Source organism: Phaseolus vulgaris, chromosome 3 (genome assembly GCF_051622355.1).
Source record: "Phaseolus vulgaris cultivar YP4 chromosome 3, ASM5162235v1, whole genome shotgun sequence".
In the NCBI taxonomy this organism is placed as follows: domain Eukaryota; kingdom Viridiplantae; phylum Streptophyta; class Magnoliopsida; order Fabales; family Fabaceae; genus Phaseolus; species Phaseolus vulgaris.
Window position 1 is genome coordinate 53,335,094 of NC_143500.1, and position 25,104 is coordinate 53,360,197.

The 25,104-nt window shown below is 29.7% G+C and overlaps 2 protein-coding genes across 2 annotated transcripts; both read right to left on the bottom strand.

Annotated features, from left to right (window-relative positions):
• On the bottom strand, window positions 1-5,673 carry LOC137808634 (agamous-like MADS-box protein AP1). The gene is made up of 8 exons (XM_068609851.2): window positions 5,216-5,673; window positions 3,416-3,494; window positions 2,440-2,504; window positions 2,063-2,162; window positions 1,897-1,938; window positions 1,707-1,748; window positions 407-510; window positions 1-304 (listed from the first exon to the last, which is right to left on the bottom strand). Exons 1-8 carry the CDS (start codon window positions 5,398-5,400, stop codon window positions 211-213), a joined length of 711 nt encoding a protein of 236 aa, XP_068465952.1. The 5' UTR covers window positions 5,401-5,673; the 3' UTR covers window positions 1-210.
• Window positions 5,674-11,291: 5,618 nt separating this feature from the next.
• On the bottom strand, window positions 11,292-20,929 carry LOC137805993 (increased DNA methylation 1-like). The gene is made up of 12 exons (XM_068605867.2): window positions 20,631-20,929; window positions 19,354-19,954; window positions 18,495-19,267; window positions 18,236-18,356; window positions 18,047-18,129; window positions 17,607-17,854; window positions 17,006-17,092; window positions 16,403-16,502; window positions 12,868-13,063; window positions 12,665-12,764; window positions 11,784-11,838; window positions 11,292-11,678 (listed from the first exon to the last, which is right to left on the bottom strand). Exons 1-12 carry the CDS (start codon window positions 20,715-20,717, stop codon window positions 11,517-11,519), a joined length of 2,613 nt encoding a protein of 870 aa, XP_068461968.2. The 5' UTR covers window positions 20,718-20,929; the 3' UTR covers window positions 11,292-11,516.
• Between the last annotated feature and the right edge of the window lie 4,175 nt (window positions 20,930-25,104).

Sequence of the window (25,104 nt, forward strand, 5' to 3'; positions counted from 1 at the left end):
TTGGAGAAACTTAACTATATATATAAGGTTTGAGTTAAGAAAACATGGTCTTGGAACAAAGTTAATTATAGACTTACAACACACAATATATATATTAACGTCTTGAGATTAAGAAAAACCAGAAAACATAGAGGCATCATAAGCCCTGAAACATGTTGTCCAATGCCTTACCACATAGTTATAACATCATCCATTTTTCTAAGAATGTTTTCAGAAGCATCCAAGGTGGCAGGAATACAAGGGTTCCAGAGTGAGGTCAAGTTCATTCCTCCCTACTTCTTGTGCTTCCTCACGATAATTGCCACTGCAGAAAGTAATAACATTAACTATCAGTTAATACTTGTAAAGAAGACAACCCCAGTTAAAACATGAACTGTAACATAGTATGTTGTTATGGAAACTTCACCCCATGTTCAGAAGTGGCTGTGGTAGCAAGAAAGATGCATTGACTCCATGGTTTGGATGCTCCCACTGTGCCTGCTGTGCTGCAACCTTTTCTTTCTCCTTGATCTGATCTCAGTTCACACAAATACTTTAGCATGTGTTATACGCATACATAAATGAAGAATGTGAATCAACCTTCCATGAAATAAATAGGGCTATATACCATTTCTTAAGTCAAAATTAACAAAGGAGGTGATTGATCTCATTTTCGTTATAGTTTCAGAAGCAGATGAAAACTTTATAACATCATGATAAGAGCCAGAAGTGTATGTATTCAGAAAAAATATGAAGGGAATGATAATGAAACCTTACCTTTCTGTATAGACACACACATATTAGTTAATTTTTTTATCAGAAAAAAACCCCTTAAGTACAGTAGCCAATTAGTTGATTTTGGTTACAATCAAGTACAAAATGAATCAGAAAGTTTTAAATTCTAAAGTATGGTGTAAATCATTCTACAAGTATATTGTAAAAGTTTGTTAATTTGAAAAATAATTCATATACACTCTATAGATGACATCTGCAGAAGAAAACAAATAGAAAAAAAAAGAGAGAAAAGTTTACATGTGATAAGTTATAGGATGCTATAATAAGAAAAATTATTGAAGTATTTAATGTATGTTAGACTGGGAAAGAAATGAATTTTTTTTTAAATGGTAGAAATTGAAGAAAAATAAAATGGAAAAATGTGTGATTTGGATGAATTGGTAGAGGAAGAAAATTAAAAGATTATAAATTTCTTTCTATTTGTTTGGATAAGTTGAAAAGAGAGAGTGACATAAATAAATTTCATAAAACAATATTTTGTATGTAATATTTTTAAAATAAAACTCTTTACAAGCTTATTTAAAAATGTACTATGATTTTTATAAAAATAAAAAGAGATAAATTATTTCCCTTCCATGTTATTCTAATTTGGGAGAAAAGTAGGAGATCCAACAAAAATAGTTTTTTTCTGATCTCAAATAACAATGAAAATTTAATATTTTTTATCTCATTTTTTTTTCTATCTCCCTTCACTCTACTAAAACAAATAAATTGTGTCCTCTTAGTTAAAAATACACTTTGACTGTTTCTGATTTTAAACTTATATTTTCCAACTTACATAAAATAGAAGAATCCTGAAACATTTACACCATTATTCCTTCTCTACATGCATTCTATACTATTATTTTTCCATAGTAGTATATTAAAAAATGGTAGAATTAAAAATTTGATGCAAAGAGAATAAATGAGTAATAGTATGTATTGTTCATCACCTTCTTTGCAAGCATGTTATTCTGCTCCTGTATCACTTTCTCCTGTCAAAGTACAAGTAGAGCACATGTCAGATTCTCCAGAGGGACACGCATAATCAACAAGATTGGTCTCTGAAACTTATATGCAACCGTTACAACCTTTTAGGACACAGAGACCTACACAAAGATGTGACAAGATTTTAGTAAGTACCTTCTTCTGAAGCTCAGAAATTGACTCGTACATGAGTTGGTTCTGTCATTAAATGTATAATAATACTAGTTACTATGCATAATCATTATTCAGTATTCAGTACCAATGAAGCATAAAGAATACAAGTGAAGTTAAAGTATCATAGTTAGTTGTATGTTTTATATACTCTGCGTGTACGAATTTGTTTGAGAGCAGTATCTAACTGCTGTTCCAGACTCTGAAGCTCTTTCAGGCTCATTGATCCTAAATCTTCTCCCATATAGTGCCTGTATATAAACATTTTTCATCAAATAAACTATTTTTATCATTAAAAAATAAATAAAATAAAATAAAACACTTTAGAAGTGTCTCAACCGTCATACATACACTTCAGGTTGTCCTAACCCTTATACACAAAATAACATTCAGACTCTACATACCTCCAATTTTTTCATGAAATAATAATTGAAACTAGTGAATATTCAAAATTCCTTTTTTCTTTTCTTCTTCTAATAAGACAAATAAATTAAAGACAACAAAGTACAAATATAGTTTAGGATATACCTATGGTTTCTCTGCAAAAGGTCAATCTTTGCCTTGAGTCTGGTATACTCAATGGTCCAATTTCCCTGCACAAACACACACCTAACTGCTCACATTCTTAACTTGGATTGGGACAACAATCTCTATATATCAGTTTGATTATATCACTTCATTCACATATTCAAGAACTGCAAATGTGGGGCAGAAACTTTGAAATAAGATATTTGTAAATTAGTTAATCCATTATTCAATATACTTATAATTGTATTTAGGGTTTATGATTTAAATCTTATAAGAAATAAAATTGGTAATTGAGTGTTAATGTTGTTTAATATTTATCAATTCATAATAAAGCTAATTTATATAATTGTTGAGACATTATTGATTATTATAAGTGAAAAAAAAATATTAGTTTTCTTTTTTGAATAAATATTTCTATGGAAATAATAATTATTGAAAATTTTCTATCTATTTAATAAGCAATATATGCATTTGAAAGTTTTTTTTTTTTATATATAATTGAATATGCTAATTGATATATCATTTTTCACTTTCATATTTTTCTTTTTATATTGAGATATTTTAATCTTAACTTTATAACATGAAATACAAATTATCTCTATACGTTTTAAGTTGGGGAAATATAATTTGGAGTAGAAAATGCTTGATCTACCATGTACAAAAGTTATCAATTTTAAATGGTTTTGAGAATCAGAATTTATAATTTCAGTACCAATAATTAATCTCATAAATGATCTTTTTATACAAATAATAGATTTTTCACAAAGTTTAGATTTTTATATTCATTTCTATAATTACTAATTGAAAGAAATCATACCATTTTTAGATCTATCTTCCCTATATTTGTCAAAATATGAAACAATCAATACCTTTTTATCACATCTAAATAATATAATATTTCAACTTTTCTGTCAATAATATATATATATATATATATATATATATATATTTATTTATTTAGGAACAAATGACAAACCTGTGATTCGGAATCATTGGCAACAAGTTGTCTCTCTGCATAGGCATACCTTTCATAGCGTTCCAGTATCTTCTCCATGCTGTTTAATAATTGTTAATATATAGCAGAAATAAATAAAAAACATATATTTAGTTATCACTAAATTAATAACAAAACCAGCCAAAAGATTATTCAAAGTCCTTAGCAGAATATAAAAAAATATAGTAATAAGATAAGCGATGAACAGCTAGTAATTAGAACAAGCTACACAAAATAATAATAACAAAACATGTTTTTCACTCATGCATTTATAAAAACAAAACTCAAACTCTATGTAAGTGAAAAAATTGAATGAAAAAATAAAGTATGAATAATATTAACATCCCTTAACAGAAAACATGGATTTTATAATTGCATACAACTTTTCATTTACATGCGTAAATATAATCCCTACATAGTTACAGTTTCCACATCCTTATAATTCGTAAATTCGAACATAAAAGAGAGTTAGATTTAATTTATGCAATTGAAGATGATGATTAAAGCAAGCATACTACAGTTTTTGGAGAAAAAACATTACCCTCTTAAATATGAAATATATATAGATATATAGATACGTAGATTCTTATTTCCCTGGTTTTACTCTGCAAGTTAATAAATCATGTTATTTAACACTGTTGATAGAATCACTTTTAAAATGAGTTTTTTTTTTACTGTAAAAAAACAGTGTTGAATCCCAATAATGTTGTGGTTTAAAAAAAATGCAATGAAAGAATTGGCGAATGTGAAATGTTACGTTTCAGTGGTGGCAGGTATGGAATAATAAATATAGAGATGTGGTATGAGGGAATGAAAATAGAAAGAAATTAGAAGGTGAAATTGACATGGTTGATCTAGGAAACTGAACCCATGAAACTGACAAGAATAATATTAGTCTGAGATTAAACAGAAAAGCATGCAACATTCTTGCTTCCATGTTATGATATGTGAAAGGACTTGAGCTTCAAAATGAACTTGACACCTAGCTATGTGTAAATACGTGTTAATCAACCAGCTTTAAGCAGCATACTCTATCACAAAAGAAGGAAAGAGCCATCATTTTCTTAAATGGAAAATCAAAAGTACGAAAGTTCGAAAGCAGCAACAGCAACTGCTTCTTCTAGCTCCTGCACCCAAAGGACCTGAGGTCCAAAATCACCTTCACAACTAACCAAATACTGTCACTCCTGACCAAATATTTCAAACTAAATTTATTTATGTCCAAAAACCTTGAATCATCGGATACCACACACTTCTCTAACCTAGTAAATGTCAACAATCTTTCACTAATCAACATCGATCAACAACACCACTAATCTGTTCATAAAAAAATTTCCAGGTTTGTGCTGACTCAAAAATATGCACAAGGTTCATAAAAATAAGACATGTTGTTTCTTTCTTTCTTCTGCATTTTTCTCTAAAATCTCTTTAAAGCATGAGATACCCTTTTTAGTTCATGAAAAGAAATCTGTTTGATCCGGCAGAAAATAAGATTTGAGGGAGAAAACAAGAGGAAAGCAGTTTCTCCTCTAGCTTTCGACCCCAAAACAGAAACCTTTAACTGAAAAGTACAGAAAAAGCATTATTTGTGAAGAAAACAAAGAAAGGGTGAAGAATTGTGAAGAAAAAAGAGTGATGTAGTTATAGATCTCCCTCTCTGGAGAGGAAGGCAGTGTAGGAGAGAGAGATCTGTGGAAATGATAGGATATATGCAGTAAAAATAGAGGGTTATATAGAGATCTATGAATTATATATATATATATGATGATACAGTGCAGTTACCAAGAATCAGTGGCATATTCAAAGAGCTTTCCTTTGTGGGAGAAGACAATCAAAGCGACCTCAGCGTCACAGAGCACAGAGATCTCGTGTGCTTTCTTGAGTAACCCAGCTCTCCTTTTGGAGAAGGTTACCTGGCGATTGATCTTGTTCTCTATCCTCTTCAGCTGAACCCTACCCCTTCCCATGTTACTGTCTTCTTTTTTCCTTTAATTATATTATACCTAATTACTTCTTTCCCTTTTTTTCCCAACAAAACCCCAAACAAGCAAAAGGGAACAAACCCCAGAAATATGCTTAAAAACCTTGCTATTCTAGCCAATGGAGGGAGAGAATGTTAATTTACGGATCTTTCTTCTTCTGGACAAGAATGGAGGAGAAGCACCACTGTGTAGTAGTAGTAGTGCAAGTTTCCTATTATCTCTCTATCTATCTATCTATCTATATACTCAATTATTTCTATTATTATTATTACTACTAAGACGGTAATAACATGGGGTTTGGAGAGAAGCGGTTTTGGTTTCTGGTGTGAAAAAACCAGGCAGTTTTTTTAACGTTGTGCTGTCGAGCTGCGATTGGTTGAAGAGTTACCATGTTGGTGCATGTGGTAACCAACAGCCACACACACAATGATATCTCTTTTGCTTTTCGGGTTTTGTTTTTGCATTCTGTATCTCAGTGGATTCAACTTTCAAGTGTCTGATGGTTTAAACAGTGCCCATGTCGTACGGACCAGAACATTACGTGCATCCTTTCATTGACGGCGCCACAACCCACTCTGGTTCATCCCTTCGTCCACCATATATTCAAATGCTTTTTTTAGGGTTCACTTTTTTCCCTCCACTCTTCTTAATATCACCCTCTCTTTCTCCTTCCATTTGCCACTTTTTCCACATTCAAATTAACTAATCACTTCCTTCCCATTAATGTCCAAAACTTTTCACTCTCCAAATATGTGTATGCATATTTCCTCTTTCTTTAGGTCAAAAACTTTCCATGCTTCCTTCAACGTTTTCTATTGCAACTTTCCGTACACGTGAAATCCAGCTGTCGTTAAAATCTGAAGCATGTGACTGTACTCTCGCTTTATACTTATATTCTGTGTTTAATAGTTAGATTGGATTCACCTGTTCAACGGAAATATTTTATGAACCAGTTTCACTGAGCAGATTTAAAGCTATTTTGTTTTAAGTGTCTGACTTAATAAAAAATTAAAAGATATTTTTTGTACTGAGAAAAAAGAACAACCAATTTGGACTTTGATTGAGACTTGTAGTAGACCATGTTCTTGACAAAAGTAATAATCTATGTAAAGTTTTGATAATTGTAATGTGTACTTTTTTTTACCTAAAAGATAATAACTAAAACCTTCCCACATAATGCATCATTTATGTGATTTGTTACTGAATCACCCAGTTATGATTTCTCATAAATCATGCTCTGGTAATTAATTTATCACTAAGTCTTCCACCTACTATTTCTCCTAACTGTTCATTCTCAATTCATATTAAACATCATGAATATTGCAATTTATATTAACATATACTATTCTTTTTATAGTTTATAATATTTCATTTGAAAACATTTTATTTCCACTTTTCATAAATGATCACTTATTATACGTCACAAAACAGCGTGTACAACAATTTAATTAAAGCAACTATATACAACTCATTTAATTTAAAGAAATCAAGAAAAAAGGAAATAATTCAAAAAAAAGAGTTAGTCGTGTGAGTAAGGAGTTCTTATTTGAGCTTATTTCCTATTATGAGAGTTTCTATAAGGTTAGAATATCTTTGAAATGGTTCATATTTTTGTTTTTTTTTTATAAAAAGAATTTCTTTGATGAGAGAGAATTATCACATCCTTTTTCTTGCTCAAACATCCCATTGTCGCTAAGGGTGTGTTTGGATTGGGGAGGAGATTTGAGAGAATGGATTTGGAGTGATTTGAAAGGAATGTGAGATTATTTGGATTGGGATATGTTAGAGTAGATTTGTGAGGAAAATTTATTGGAGTTAGTGTGATGTGATGATTGCGAAAGTTTTTTTTAATTTTTTTTAAATGTAAAATGTATAAAATATAAGTTTTTACAAATTTGATAAATATAATAAATTTTAAAAATATTATAAATAATTTAGAAATATATATATTAAAATAAAAATAAATTCAAATAAAAAAAATAATATTAAATATTATTAAAAATACGTATTAATAATTAAAATTTAAACTAATATTTTATTTATAATTTATTTTATTATAATATGAAAATTAATATTAATAATTAATAAATAAATTATAAATGTTATATGTATATATTAAAATATAATTATATATACAATTAATATAAAATTTATTAAATTTTATAAAAAAAATAATATATAATCAACTTTCTCTTCAAATCCCTTCATGAAGGCAAAGAAAGTTTAGACCAAACAACTTTTATCGTTTTAAGTGTTTTAACCTCAATTCTTGCCTCGTTTTCCCAATTTTCTTTGTTTTCTCTCTTTCCTCACCAATCCTTGCATTTCTTCGCCCGGATACAAACAGACCCTAAGCATGAATATTAGGGATGACAATGTGGGTCAGCTTGTCCCGCATAAAAAATGTGAGTTGTTTTATTGGTCTGCATAATAAATATTTTTTAAAAATTAATAATAAAATAAAATTTTAAGTATAAATTTTGAATAAATATATTTTTTATTTATTAAGATAAATTTTTTTCTTAATTAGATGAATTAGGTAAATGATTTCACAATATTATTCTCACGATACATGCATAATAAGATATGGGTAAAAAAAATTATAATGATGTTTTGATTTTCAATCGTACTAATAAAATGACTAATAAAACCTTTCATTAAATATATCGACTTTTTAATGTAATACATGTAAACACATAATTACTATTCTAATTTAAAAAATAATATAAAATATTATATATATATATATAATTATACTATATTTAAATTTTATTATAAAAAAGACTAAGGTTTGACTACTGCATTAAGCATTTGATGAGTATTGAAACCTAAATAATCTATGCATTTTAGAAAGGCAAAAAAAAATATTATTAAATATTAAAAAACCATTATTGAATTTGGTGAAGGTGTTATGAATTAGGGATTGATGGTAGTTTCTTCCTGCACCTCCATGCCTTTCTTCTTGCACCCCATACTTCAAAAAATACTCAAATTACCCTTTGATATTTTCATTTAATTTTTTTTCTTTAATTTCAGAATGTAGAATTCAAAGACTTCTCGAGTTATAGAATCTAGAAGTTAAAATTTATGTTTCGGATTGTACAATATTCCAAATTGCACAATCCATAATACAAATTTGTATTTCAAATTGTAGAATTTGGAATGAATAATTTTGAAATTTTTTAAAATATGAGGCTGCAAAAAGAAATTATGGGGGTGTAGCAATAAATTTTTAAAATTTTAAAATATACGATTATGTGGGCTAGCTTGTCGTGCACTTGGCCAGCACTGACGGTGAGTTATATGAGGTGGGTCTAAGCAAGCCAAAGAGTGCAGGTTGAATAGGCAACCCACCCTATATTTTTTCTCAACAGACCATGGGTCGACTGACACGACCTTTCTCACTACGTCATCTCTAATGAAGATATAGTCACTTGAGTGTCATGAGAATGTTAAATCCTATACTCTATGAGTGGAAAGAATTTTAGAGGAGAATCTTTCTCACTCGAACATTTTGCATGAGTGACAAAAATTCTAGAGAAGAGTTAATTGTTGTCTCCTCCCTTTGCTCAAACTACCATCCATAACTTAAGCGGTAAAACTCTTTATCCAACTGACATATGGTCATCTATGCTAGGTGGAAAAATTTCACAATTCAAATATTTAATTAAAATTAAACCAAAAATAGTTTTTTTTCTCAATCTAAAATAATATAAACTATTCCAACTATACTTATTTTAATTCAACTAGGTTCAAAGCACTTAACCAACTAATCAACATAACACTCAAACAACATAACATTGCTTAAACCTAACCACCTATTACACTTATCCCAAACCTCCCTAGCAGTAATGCACTTGAAGACAAGATGATCAACATTTGTATAATCAACAATGATTCCTAGTGAAAGTAGGTTACCCTTGGTAGCTATTTGCCCTGTATAACTCTCCAAGTGAAAATTTGCATCGACGGTAAGATTCTAACTCTGCAAATTAATCTGAAAATGTCATTATCCACTATTCTACTACGTTGCATCAAACTTGTATATATGTTTCTAACCATCACTAAAAAAATCATCAAATAAAAACTAATTTTTAAATCAAAATAATTAGTTGCAATAGTAACTAAATTAGAGATCATTTTGAAAACTAAAAAAAAATGGTTTCTAAATTAGTTTCTATTATTGTTAAATAGTTTTTAAATTGATATCTAATTAGCTATCAAGGTTTTAACTACCTAGATTCTAAATTTGGTAGAAAAACTTTGGTTGCTAATTAGATATCAATTTAGAAACCATTTAACAATAATAGAAATTAATTTAGAAACAAAAAATTTATTTAGTTCCTAAAATAATCATTATAACAACTAATTATTTTTTTGTCTCTAAAATTGGTTTTTATTTCCTGATTTTCTTGAAGTGCAGGTAAGCATTTGATATGTTGAGTTATTCCACTTCCAATCATCACTTTTATTCTTAATAAGCTATTTAGAATTTATAGTGTTAATCATACAATTGAGTTGTTGTATTTTCCAAATTAACCACTCCCTTCTCCCTTCTAAGTTCTAAACCCATGTTTGATTTAACCAGTGTTCGAGGTTTTCCAATTTTGCATCTATATTGATATGGTTGTTGTACAACCTTGGATATGACAATGCTAGTGTCTCATCCCTATCCCATTTATCATGTCAAAAAATATTCTATTACCAATTTCCCTGTTATTACCATTCTTTGTTACCTATTCCACATTATTTTCAAATAATTTCCCTTTTTTTCTCATTTGTTATTTTTCTCAGGTCCCTTCACTAAACTAATTCCTTTTTCCTATTCTTCCCCTTATTTAAAAGATCACAGTCCCCATCCTTTGCTTCCAACATTTCCTTCAATATTCCCCCCATGAAATAATCTCCACATCCATTTCCCAACTAAAGCCATATTGAAAATTTGTATATTCTTAATACTCAAACCCCTTTCATATTTAGGCTTATAAATAATCCCAACCCCACATGAAGTCCTTTTGAATCTTCTTAATTATGTTGCATACAACTTTTGGTAAGGACATATAAAACCAGGGTAGGTTTTTATTACTAATTTTATTTATTGGGCACACTCTCCTCACAAATAACACGTTTTTATATTCCATTTTGTCAATTTTCTCTATGACCTCCTTAAAAAATGAAATCTTTATGGAATTTCCGTCATAGGCATCCCTAAATATTTAAAGGGTAAAGTAATCTTGTCACAACTTAACATTGCAAAAAATTTGAGCACCTATTATCCTCAACCCTGATTTCACCTATCTTGGTCTTAGAAAAGTTTGCTTTCAATCCTCAACCAATGATATTATGTGCGTCACATTATCAACTGTTAACACCATTGGTGAAAACTTAACGAAAGAGACCAAATTGAACATTTTAAAAAAACCTTGAGATCAAATTGATTTTTTTAAAAGCCATTATATTAAATTAAACATTAAACCCAAATATAGAGATAAAAAAAAGGTAATTATTCCTATTAAAAAAAGTAGTACCATTTTTAAATATATTTATTTTATTTTTCTTATATTTGATTTAACGTAAATTTTATTAATGAGATATCCACTTATTTTTGCATGGAAGTTGGCTATTAACAAACCAAGTCATTTCATTAGTTGAAAAAAATATTTCTTGAATTGCAAGTAATATCATTGAAACCAATTAGGTATTTGTTTTTTAGAGACAACTACCTTTCATCAATTATTTTAAACAAAAAATAGAGAAGACAACCAATTGGTAATAAATCCTTATCTCTTCAACAAAAAAAAGGAATATGAAAGCTTTGAAATGAAACAAGGACCCGATATTAGTGAAAATAAAAGTGAATATCAAAGTTTCAAGACTTTATAACAAATCTTTATCATTAGTACCATACAAAAAGGAGTACCAATTTAAGTTTTTACCATTCAAAAAAAGTTGCATAAAATGAACCAAAGTCAACATACTCCAAAACCAAAAGAAAGAAAAAATCCAGAATAAACCAGATTCACAGTAAAAAAGTTTCCATGTAGCTCCATCACAGTTGAAGTAGAGTCATTTTTGCACAGTTGTAAAACCATGCATGAAGATCAGAAGCTCCCCTTATGCACGAACCTTACTTTCTTTCCAGTATACTCACCATTGTACTCGTCATCTTGTTTTTCATGCACGAACTGTGAGCTGCTTCCATGAAAGAACTGTGAGCTGCTTCCATTTAGATACTGTTGTTGATCACCAGAAATGTCTTTCTCCTTCGAATATCATGTGTCATAAACAAGACAATAACCGACAAAAGAAATAAGGCAACAAGAATGGAACAAAGTGTGATTCTTTTAAAACAATTCGAAGAAAAGTACCATGTTTATTGGAACAGCAAAAGTAACACGATCATTGTTGTTGCTTGTACTAGTACTGAAAAATATCACATCCGTTAGATACAGCACTAACACTGTCATCATTTATTAAATAGTAATTAAATTTAAAAGAAAAAATTAATCTCTATATTGACTAAATTAGATACTAATTTAAAGATTAAAAAATTATTGATATTTAATGTGATTTCTATTATTAATAAAATATTATAAGATGATTTATAAATTGGTATCTAAATTAGCTGTCAAAGTTTTAACTACTGATATTTTAGATTCAAAATTAGTCTCTAAAAGACTAATAGGAACTAATGTAGAACATAAGTAGTTAGTACCTAAAATCTTAGTGACTAATAGTTAGATAGCAATTTATAAACTACTTTATAATTTTTTATTAATAATAGAAACTATTTTAGATATTAATTATTTTTTAATTTATAAAATAATCTCTAATTTAGTCAATCTAATGACTAATTATTTTAGTCTGTAAAATTAGTTTTATTTAAGGATTTTCTTGTAGTGTAAGTATGATCAGGATGAATTTCACCCAGTAATGAAGAGAGTAGAATCTAGCTTATTGTTTTATTAAAGAAACATAAGGGTGGAGTGACAGATCATTTAGAGGCTTTCTCTTTGCCTTAATTGAAGGTTTGATCTTGGATTTCTTCTAAAATTTCATCTGTTTGTTTTTCTTATTCAAATTGGTGTCTTGAACCTATGATTGGCCTAAACTCGATTTAGATTTGATTTTAGCTTGTTGGACTATGGTTTTGGGATACTTGTTTAGAGTAGTTTGGTAGGCTTTAGAGTAGTTTAGTTGGTATTTTGTTAGGTGATTGTTTTTGATAAGTTGTATAAGAGAGACTTACTTCCCGGTTTGCTGATACAACATCCCTCCTTGTGATACTGAAATAGAGTTAGTGAGTTCAACACTACTTTGAGGTAAATAATCACATCTGGGTTGTGATTCTGCAGAAGGAAATATCAAAGTTATAATAGAAACTTTTTGACTTCTAAAAGAACAGGAATCATAAAGTGAATTGTGAAGATGAGAAATTAGGTATTAAGAAACCTGAATATGGAGGTGGATTGTTCATCAGCAGCTTATGGCACATGATGCTACCCTCAAAATTTAAGAAGGTATAGTCCATAAATGTAGACCTCTCAAAATCAGTCATCTTTGCAAAACCAAATGATTGAGTCCATGTCTTGAGCGTACTAGGAACAGCAGGCAAAACAAGTCTCCCCACACCTAATTGCATCAGAAACTGAAGGAACAAAACTACAACTCAGAAAATTATAACTTCAAAAAAAGTCTAAAGCTATAGAACTTTGTCTTCAGAAAAAAATTAGCCAATTTTCAAATTTAATTAAGTAATTCACAAATACTTGTGTCATCTCAGACTCCACAGAATATGTTATGTTAAATTATTATGCAAATTTCAGAAACATAGAAGTCCTAAAAGCTACTAAAGCATTAAAAACTACATGTATTTATTGGAGCACACTACAAAAGGAGTTTAAACTTAAAACTCTAAGAAGATGTGAATTTGAGTTATTAAATATGAAAGAGTTTGAGAATATTAAAAATTATTATTATGGAATAAAAGAAATAGCCAATCAAATGACAACATGCGAGAGAACTGACAAGAAAATTCTAGTTTCTATTTCCTATAAACTAGGCAATTGTAACGATTGAACAAACAAAGGATTTGTCTTGCTTATCGGTGACAAAACTAATATGTTATATTAAAGCATATGAGCAAAGATTGAAAAGGTGTAATGATGAATTCGTTGAAAATAGCTTTCAATCAAAACTCCAATTGAGGTCTCCCGAATAAAGAGAGCAGAGAAGAAAAATGGAAAAATTTCTAGAAATAAAGAAAATTTTAGAAGTTTTTTTTAAGTTCAATCGTTTTGTCATGGAAGCTCAACTCTTTTACAGCAGGGTCAAGAAGTTAATAGTAGAAGGGAGATACAAGAAAGTGTATGTGTAACATCAAATCACTAGACAAAGGGTTAATCAATGTCAAAACTAGTGACTCATTGTCGAATCTATGACAACAGAGACAAGAGATCAATGAAGTTAAAATGGAGAAAAAATACAAAAGTTTTCCTAAAACATTCTGAAGTGTCTCATTTTATTTTATTTATTTTTTATTGATAAAAAAACAAAAGTTTTCATATAAACTTCAAATATACTATTGATATTGCCATGAATTTCCAAGTTGATGATGATTCATGGTTTTGGCATCAAAGATTTGATCATTTCATCACCCAGGCTTTGAAGTTGTTATATCAAAAGAATATGATGAGAGGATTAGCAAACCTAAAAGAAAATAATGAAGCTTATGAAGGATGTTTTTGGGGGAAGCAACACAGATTACCATTTTCAACAAACAAAAGCATGGAGAGAAAAAGACTTGTTAGAGTTAGTCTACATAGACATTTATGAACTGATGAGGACATTGTCACTACCTAACTACAGGTACTTTTATCCTTTTCATTGATGACTTCTCTATAGTACCTTGCTTCATTTCATCAAAGAAAAAATACAAAATCTTTGGAATACTCAAGAAGTTTAAAGCTCCTATTGAGAAACAAAGTGGGAGACATATAAAAGGAGGAATATAGCTATAACTTACAATTGCAAATTCTCCACGACAAAATATTGTGTCAAAAAGAGAGAATCATTTTTTTTATCAGCAATAAGGATTGAATAACAGGAACCACTTAAGAAATGGTTCAACCCTTTCATGGAGATGGCTAGATCAATGAAAAGGATGTAATTGGAGTTAAATGAATTTATAAAACAAAGCTAAATCTCAAATAGAACATACAAAAGCTCAGATTAGTAGCAAAGAGATATTCACAACAACATGAAATTAACTATAATGAGCTCTTTCAACACAAAAAGGATGGAACATTCACCAGTGAGATGTCAAACAAACCATTCTAAATGGTGTTCTTGAAGAATTTTAAGATATCTCCAAGGCCCAATACTATCATTTACTACGAGAACAAATCAACAATACCAATGACAAAGAATCCAATCCATCATCAAAGAACAAAGCACATAGTTATTAAATATCACTTCATTGCAAAGGTAGAAACAAATAAGCAAATTCAACTTGAGTACTAAAGAAAAGAAGATCAAGTTGTTGACTTATTTATCGAGGTATTACCAAGAGTCAAGTTTGAGCAATTACGATATACTTGGAGTTGTTGAAATTTGCACCAAGTAGGACTGTTAAATCTTTATGCAAATTTTTAGAAAGTTCAAGAAAATAAAAATCCTAAAAACTACTAGAATTAACAATTTCTATAATTATGAGAACAATAAAGGTTTTATGAGTTGCTGAAATTTTTTAAAGAGGAGGCAATTTCAGATAAGTATATATAAGGTTTTTTTTGTACGTGTAAAGGTCATTTTTAGTTATTTGGGTCATCTTTAACCATTGGTTCATTTTCAAAATTATCCTGTAATATAGATGGAAATATTCCATCTTTGGAAGTTGGGAATTTCATTATTCTTTATATTATTAACATATTTTTTTATCAACAATAAATAATAAATAAATATAAATCACGTTAGAGACTTTATATAAAGATGATAAAAAAAAATAAAAAAAAAATGATTGAGATGGAAAAGAGAGTAGGAGGTCTTTTGGTTGATATGTAGATGGAAAGGTTTTTTGAAAAAATCTGTTTTGTTGTATAAGGGTTGGACCACCCTTGAAGTGGTCTTATTTAATTTCATTGCTATTTGCTGATAAAAAAAAAAGATAAAAAAAAAATTTACACCCAAATCTAAATCAATTTCTGAAAAAAAAACGTGTGGACTAATCCAAAATCCAATAATATCATCTGCATAGAACCCACTTTTACATTAATTTCATATTATAAACAGAAAGCATGTGATTATACACACTATATTCTGTAACGTCTCTAAATGGAAATGTTAATACCACATGACAGATTGTTTTGTTCTGAAATTTGCAGTGTGAATCTTTAATAGTTTTTAATCATACAAACCTAGATTTACAACAAAACCTTCAAAAGGAAAACCTTCTCCATTATGAATACACTTAATTGCCTTTATTTCTCTTTGAAATGGTAAGAATTAATTGAGAATGAAAGTTTATTGGATAAAAATGGACAACTAAGATGAAAGAGTTTGTTTGTGACATCTTTCAACTTAACCTAAATCAATAATTTTTTATCACCAAAAAACAATAAAATTAAATAGATCCACTTAAAAAATAGTTTAACCTTGTACAGAATAAGATAAACAAAGAGTATCTTTCTACACATAACAAAATTCAAAATGAAACTTTTTACCATGCACTCCAACACTACCAACTAAAGAAAAATAGAAAAATCAAGAACCAACCATGTCAATAACATTAATTACCTAAACCCTAAACCTAAATCAATATTATATTAGAATGATGAGAAGGTAGGGCATAAAACACAATTAATGACAATAAATTTAATCAAAACAGGAAAAAATCTTGTTGATGAAAATGACAGATGCAGTTACTGTACAATATATACGTGGCAAGTAAAAGGGTTCAAAATTAAGGTAAAAAGACAATAAAAAAAACCTGTTCAAGGCCATTCATTAGAATGCGACAAAATCCATGTCGACGATAGTGTAATCTGGTACCAACGAAAGGTACTTCTGCCACCTTCTCCCCGTGGACCCTAAAACATTGCCACAACATGTCACATAAAAATAATTTATTAATCTATTTTCATCCGTTTTATATCCATTTTCATGAATTAATTATAAATCTGAATATTAAATATGTTTCTTATATTTAGGACAAAAACAACAATTGTTTTTGTTTTTTTATATTGCATAGGTGTGATACTTTAAAAACTAATTATTTTTTAATAAAGATTTAAAAAGTATGAAACAAATGGATTAGATTAATTTTAAAACATTAAGTATTGATCATCAAATTTGTTGGAATTTAGAAAACAGTGAATAGAAAGTCATCAAGCATCCATAAAATTAAATTGTTTAATTCAATCTAATGCAACTATTTTTTGTAGTAAAAATGAATTTCATCTAATATACACTATCTTTATTATTTTCTATAGATAATAAATTGAATGAACTGACTGATAAATGAACTTTGATAATGATAGAAAAAAAAAAAAAGAGGCTATAATATTTTGATGGTGAAAGATCATATCCTCACCTAACAGTTGCCACAGAAACCAGTTCTTCATTTTTCTCAAGTAGTACAGTATAGAAACCCTGGAAATTTAATCGCTTCAGCTCAGACCTACAAAGTTTCAAAGTACACATATCAAGTATAGGCCTCAGATAGAACAATTTTTTCTTTATAAATTAAATAATCTAGCAAAAATTTACAAACTAAATATAGTAGAATAAAACCACTAGTAAATAAGGGTAGATCTCATCACAGAAATAGAAAAGATCAAAATAAAACATTAAGAATTAGGTTATAACTGATAAAAAAAAATATTTTACTAAAATGTTGATAAATGTAAAAAAATTGTCAACTAGTGTATTTAATTATGTAATTTTCAAATATTAATTAGAAATACATTAACAGTTCCAGTATAACTCTCTTTCTTTCCTTAAAATTTCAATTTTTATATAAAATAACAAAAATAATCTTCTTTATATCATCACTTAGAAGTTCTTTATATCATCACTTAGAAGTTAGAAGTTCTTTATATCATCACTTAGAAGTTGTATAATTAGAGATTGTATAATGAAGAAGTTGTGTGAATATATCATCATTTTATAACGATAACAAAAGAATATGTAACCTTCTGGCGAATATAACATCTTCAATGATATCTCTGCTAGATAAAGTTTGCTTGAGGGTCTCAAAACATTCATGCATCACAGAAAGAGCAAGATTGAGTTTGGTGTAACTTTCTGCCATTGAACTGTCATTTTTAATTCTACCAAGATCATCACACTCAGGCTCAATAAACTTCACCAATGTCCATGTTAGATTGTCCACGCCCACTGAAACTGGCTTTCCTAATAGCTGGAAAAGCCCCTCGTGTATCTGCAAAATACAACCCCATCTCATTTCATAACAATAAACTCACCAACTTATATGAAAAATCTCATCAGTAACTCTTCACCATAATCACACATGCAGTAATATATATAATTTTGTTTCAATAAAAAGTAAGAAAAAAGTAAAACAATGCTTCCGAAGCAGTTTTTCTTGCAAATGGAGATGGAGTTAGCGTACCTTTTCACAGGTTTTTCCACAGAACCAGTTTTCTGAACATCTTGATAAATCTAAACCTCCATTCTCCAGGCACCAAACATGGTCTGCACAAGTTTGATAAAGATAACTCCGGATTTATACGTGTAGACAAACAAATACACACTCAAAAGATACCCAGAAATGGATGAAATATTAAAGTAAAAAATTTACATTTATGTTCACACTGAGCACAAGTAAGGGCAGCATGTGCTTCCTCATTTTCATCTAGTTTGCTTTGGCGGCAGCTACGGCAACGACATTGTGGGCAAAGCCAATGACCATCAGGGATATGCTGTTCATAACATAAAACAAAGCAACCTCGGATTCAGAAAAAATATTTTAGGATACCTCAACCCTTATAAAAAGAAGCAATCACTGATATGAAAGTAACAACAAATGAAATGACTCAGAAGGAGAATGGTTAATCTACCTCCAATCCAAGACATGTCATGTGAAATGAAGATGGACATTGATCACACAAAATAAGTTCACCACCAAAGAGGCAAAGAGAACAAATCAAGTCATTATCATCTAGAAGCAAATTGCTGCAAGGTAATTCACTAGTTTCTCTTGTCACCAGATCTTGCATTATTTCTATTTGGCATTCCAAGAGTGATTTACCATCTTTCAAGAAAATACAAGCAGAGGGTGTGCTGGTACTGATGCCACTAGCATGATATTCAAACCCAACGAAACTGTATATTATGTCACAACAGTAACACTTGATTCCATTGCGAGTTATTTTTCCTCTAGTCCAACTAGAAGCTGCATGGTACCATGCTTCTTCGTTGTAATAATACACAGTAGACCTTGGAAACACCATCTTGTTGTCCATCAACCATGACAAAATATTTAGAGGTTTGAAGTTAGGTAAAAGTGATCCTTGTTCCAAGTTTCTTTGACTCTTACATATTTTGGCCTTTGAATCTCTTGAGCTTCTCCACTTCTGATTTGCATACGTTTCACTCCTTTCAGAACTCTCACCTGAAACTACTTCAGGAGCAACTTGATGGGAAATTTGCATTTCAAACTCAGGTAAAACCTGGTTAACAAGAGGAGAAGGTTCTTTCTCCATAAAATTATCTTTATCAAACAAGGTCATGTTTAAGTCAATATTCATTGGTTGAAATTCCTGCTCAGGTCTTCCATCAACTACACTCCCTGGAAGCTCCAAGCCTGAGAAAAGTTGGTTCACTGTGAGACCTGTGTCAAAAGAAAATATAACTCAAAACTAAAATTAAAGATAATAATTATTGACTATTGAAGACTTTAAATTTAATGTTATCAACCTGAGTAGCTTTTAACGATAGCCCTCACAACATCTTTGTGCAAGTTTTTATCGTTGTAAGCCCACTCTCCCCTCATGCCAACTTTCATTTTCTGCAATACATCATACCATATTTGTCTAGCTGAAACAGCAACAAATGATCCATTTTGAAACTCCTGAACCAATTCAAGAAACTTCCAGTTTCCTCTTCGTTCCCACTGGCGTGTGGTTTCATTCCAATCCTGAGTAATCCGCAGTTGATGAATTTCAATCTGCATTTCATCACCCAAATCTGGAAAAAACACACTCCTCTTCTGCAATCCATCACCTTCATCAAATATCACTCCTTCCCACCAAGCTTCCTCACACTTCACATCCACACACAAACCATAGTTAAGGTCAAATCTCTCGAACTCAATCAAAGGTGGCGGTGGTCGAATGAACCCTCGCACGCTGTATCTTGAGCATTCCGATGCTTTTGAAATCCTCACTACTGTCACAAGATAATCCGAACCATCACTGTTTAGAACATTCTTGTATCTGACATAACACTTTGGTATCCCACATTTGATAACTATCCCAGGATGCCATGATCCTAGAAACCCCTCCTCCACGCGCCTCACCTGCAAAAAAAAAAACTCAAAACATTCTCAATCCTTTTTTATCATAAAAAAACAATATATGCATATGAATATGAACCACTTAAGGACTCATGGAACACAAACAAAAAAAACTAACCCAACCATGTAACACAACACATTCCAGACATATATACATATAAACTACTTCAGAGTAATCCAATCTATATACAAAATACAACACAAGACATTCCAGACAGCAATACACGTAACCCTGACCAACAACAATAGCAAAACATTCTGAATCTTGTACATGCAAATCTCGGATTCAAAGATCGCACCTCTCTTAGAACAAGTGATCGTGAGGGAAAACATTGCCTGGGACCACAAATTAAAATACCCTTTGCATGAACCACAAGGAGAACAATGCATCGGTGAGCACCGAAACAAAACCACAGATTAAAAACACCTTTTGCATGAACCACACTCAGAACCACCCGAAACGGCGGAAAAAACCAAAACTTAATAAAAAAAACAGCAGCAGCAGCATGCTTAATGAAGCTAAACACAGTAACAGCTATCAAAGCTACGAATTAACAACTAAAAAAATCACATGCACAACAGTAGCGTAATGGGTAGACCACAATTTTTTTATTATTTTCAGAAAGCCGTAAAATTCAATTAAAAAAATGTTACATCTTTATCAAAAATTTGATATTACCTCCACCTCTTCATTCACTTGAAATATTCCCTCAGGACTTCTTTTAAGCTTGCTGTTCTTACGACCATCAGCATTCTCCATGGCCATTGAGATAAGGTGGTGAAGAGATAACACAGTTTTTTTTCTTTCTACCTTTCTTTTTTTTATGTTTCCAATGCTTGCAACTTCGGAATTTTGACACCTTGAAGTTTCACAATAAATGCTAAAAAGAAAAATAAATAAATAAATAGAAATAAGAGAAACGATACAAAAGAAACTCAACAGACAACAATGGCTCAGGACTTACTATCTCAGACTCTATATAACAAAACAATTCTCTTCATCTTAAATATCTTTTTACTTTTATTAAATTAATGCTCCCAACTTTTATGTTAATTTATTACATATATTTAGGAAGTCTTTAATTATTTATTTTGAAACTGATCATCTATGTATCTTTTTATAGAGTTCATTTTTCTTCTTAGAACACTTTCTTTTGAAAGTTTTATTTATGTTAATTTTACTATCCTTCTCTGATCAATTATTGGTTCAAAATAAATTTTAATTTCTAAATACTTAATATTAATTGATTTTTTTAATTAATCTTAAATATATAATAGAGTATTAGTGAATTTACTCAAAAATTGTTTACCAATAATATTAGTAGAAAACTTAATTTTTAAATTTATCCAATTTCAACTCTTTGCAAATATGTACATAGATAATTGGGACAAAAATACTTTTAAAAATAATAAAAAAGAAAAAAATATACTTCCTATTTTATATTTTATTATTAATAAGGATATGGGTAGATAAATTGATGTATAAAATGTAAGAATTCACTCTTCATGTTACATACTACTAATTAAAAATTTGAATAATTATATATTTTTTAACTTTATATTTTATATCTTATTTCTTTTATATAAAATAATTTAAATAATTTCATAAATTTTTAGTAATTAAATTAAATTTTAATAAATTATTTTCATTTTTCTCTACACTTAATCTCTTCCTTCAACCTACTACACAAATTTCAATTCGTGTTCTCACCTCTAATAGGTCAGAGTATCTTTATATGGGACTTATTAAAGCCGCATTAATGTCTGTTAACTAACCTACTCCTAGTCTAGGTATCTTCAACTCTATAATTATTTTATATTTTATTATCAAAATTTTATCATTTGAGTTTTGTGGTTGTTTAAGTCCTTTTATCTCATTTACATTTTTAATATTTTATTTGAACATTTTTAAATTAATTTATTAAGACAATTTTGTGTATTCATATAACACTAAATATAATCAAACTGATAGTTTTAAAGACTAAATGTTTTAAAAATTATAATAAGTTATCTTAGTTTAAGACATTAATAGAAGAGGATAAATATTTATTGTCACTTCTCAATAGAAAATACTAAACAATAGTGAGATTGACAAGAAATATTAATAAAACTTTATTATAAATTTGAATGGTGGATAAATTTGAGTTATACATAGATATGAGGTTTGCATTTTTCATTCAAATATCAATAAAACTTAATATAAGTTGGTGATAAGTACAAAGTTGCATGGATATGAGGCTTGAATTTTTCATTTAAATTTACCATTGCACCGGTAAGACCATCAACATCAAATCTTAAGACATAAATTTTAAGTATAAGTGAGTCTTATAAAAATCAGTTTATAAAGTAAGATTTGCACTCATTTATATATACAATGAATTTTTTTATTAACAAAGAATTAATTAAATCAAATGAAATACTTTAGGGGTGCCACAACCCTTATACAAAAGACTTCCAACAAAACTTGCTTTCGAAACTTACAACCCAAAAAATCCATCTAGATATAAAATTTTCAAGATATCTATCAAAACACCAATCCTATATCATCTTCCTTCAAAGAGAATACTCTGCGATTTATAATAAAATACATGAGTTCAATGAAAGGAAGCCTCCAAAATTAAAGAGTCAATAAAATGAACAACATTCATATTATGCATCCACAACCATCATTGTTGTTTAACCAATCAGCTTTCAACATAAGGATTGAGCGTCTCCCACCAAGCAAACCACACAAAGACCTCCACAAAACTTCATTGTCCTCCTATCGTATCCCTACTCCATTGAAAGTCGTATATACCCCTGTGGCTTCTTCTTAATTACCCCAACAGTGCTTCCTACACTCTGAGCATCACCACGATTTGTGAGTTTGGTTGTTGTCCTGATATTCCACTCCAGTTATTGCTCCATAGCTTCTTCTAAACTTGAGATATCCTCGTAATAATGCATTTATTTCATCCTGCACATGTTAAACACCCACCACTTCCCCAGCCTTATAGTATAACGTTAGAAAGCCCACTCACACACACAAAATTACAAGTTGCTTACACTCAAAGGGTTCAATAGCTAGTCCGAATAAGAAAAATTAAAAGCATGCATTTTGTGGTCAAGCTTAACCAGGTTTTGAGTTGTGCCATATATAGAACTTTTTCCAAGTCAACTTTACCTTGTTTAAAGACAACTTTATTCCTATGATCTTGATCTCAACTACTCCACACTACCACCACCCATAGACCTTTCCACATACGATTTTGTTTTGCATTAGCTTGTAACAAATAGAATTTTCATAATAGATCTTCAAATTGTTATGTTGGGCAAACACTATTCCTAACCAGTTGTAGCATTTGTTCCATACCACTTATATACTATGAATTGATTTTATCTCTAGTTGATATAGAATCTCCAACATCAAAAGCTCCTCTAATGCACATACCTCTCATTTTATTTTAGGTGTACTCACCATTGTCTTATCACTTTGTTTTTCATTAAAGAATTGTGAGTTGCTTCCAAAAAAACTGCCTTGCTTCCATGAAGACACTGTTGATCACCAGAAATTTCTTTCTCCTAAGAACCAATAAATTGGTCATAAACAAAACAGGAACCATATAAAGTAATAAGGCAACAAAATGGAACCAAGTGTGACTCTTTTAAAACAATTAGAAGAAAGTACCATGTTGATTGGATCAGTAACATAACAATTAATGATTCTTTTGCAATTGTATAGGTTTCTAGTATGATTACAAACTCTTGACAATTTGGGTGATACTCAATTTATTGAAAAACATTTGCTAGAAAGTTTGAGTTCACAACTTTTCCTTTTCTGTAAAATTTGTTGTAAAAGAGTTGAAGAATTCCTAGTACCCCATTTATATTATTCTTTATTGCTGATAAAAAAAAAGTAATAACAATAACTCATTATTGCTACCGAAAAATATCACACCTGTTAGCTACAACACCAACATTGTCATCATTTACAACATAAAATCTCTGAACAACATGGTTATGCTCACTACCCAACATAAAATCTCTAGTTATGCTAATGAAAATAAAATTTTACTACAAATTTGTTTTGTAGAGGATTACATTGATAGGTACAAATGGGTGATACTTGGATGAGATTTGAATTATTTAGTTCATCACTAATGTATCATCATTTTAGTTGATGCGAGAATGAAAGCAATTGAAGGAATAGATAAGGTGGCATGACACTCAGAGTCATAGAGAAGAATCATAATAATGAATCATTACATGGAGAAGAATCATAATAATGAAGATGATTTTCAATAATAATGAAAAAAAAAATAGAAAAATAAATTCATTGTTCACTTCCCTATTGATGATTAGCATCCCTCAGTGATTAAAACTTCTAGGGCTCTCATAAGGATAAGGATTGCCCTTTTTATAATCAGCAATATCAATATCATGCATATAGTATAGTATTTAAATTAAAAAGGGATGAGAAAGGGTGAAAGAATAACCAAATGCACTTCATCATTCAATTATTTGGGTGTAGTGCAACTTCCAAAACCTAAGCTTTATGTTAATGAGATTTTAGTATTATTAAGTGTGACCTACATGAATTTCACCCAATAATATGAAGAAACTAAGAAAGAGGAATGTAGGAAGTGTATAGTCATGTATAAACGATAACCACTAAGGTTTTGTAAATGTAGATTATGCCGAGAATGTGGTTTTGGGTAGGTATTCATACTGTTTGGGAATGCAAATTGTTGGAAAGCCAATTTACTAAGTCTTTACCAAGATCTAAGTTCAAGCATTGTTTATAATTGATTAAATTTTTTGTTTAGGATAAAGATTTATGACAATAAACACTCTTTCATGATGATTTGTAATCAAGGTAGATAACTGTGAAATCTGACTCTAAATTATATTTGTCTAAAGAAGGATGTCTACTAGGTATTGTCTCTAGTAGTATTAAGACTAAATAGTTGTCTGTGTTTGATAAAATGTTCTTGATAAACACATGTGTCCGATGTGTACATATAGTGTGTCTATATTAGAGTGTCTACTTTTATAAACTTTTAGATAATATATAACATCCAATGTTTTAAATAATTTTCTATTACATTTGAAGTCTATATATAAAGTTCTATTTAAATTCATACATTGTTTGGTATATGACTAAGTGTTCGTGC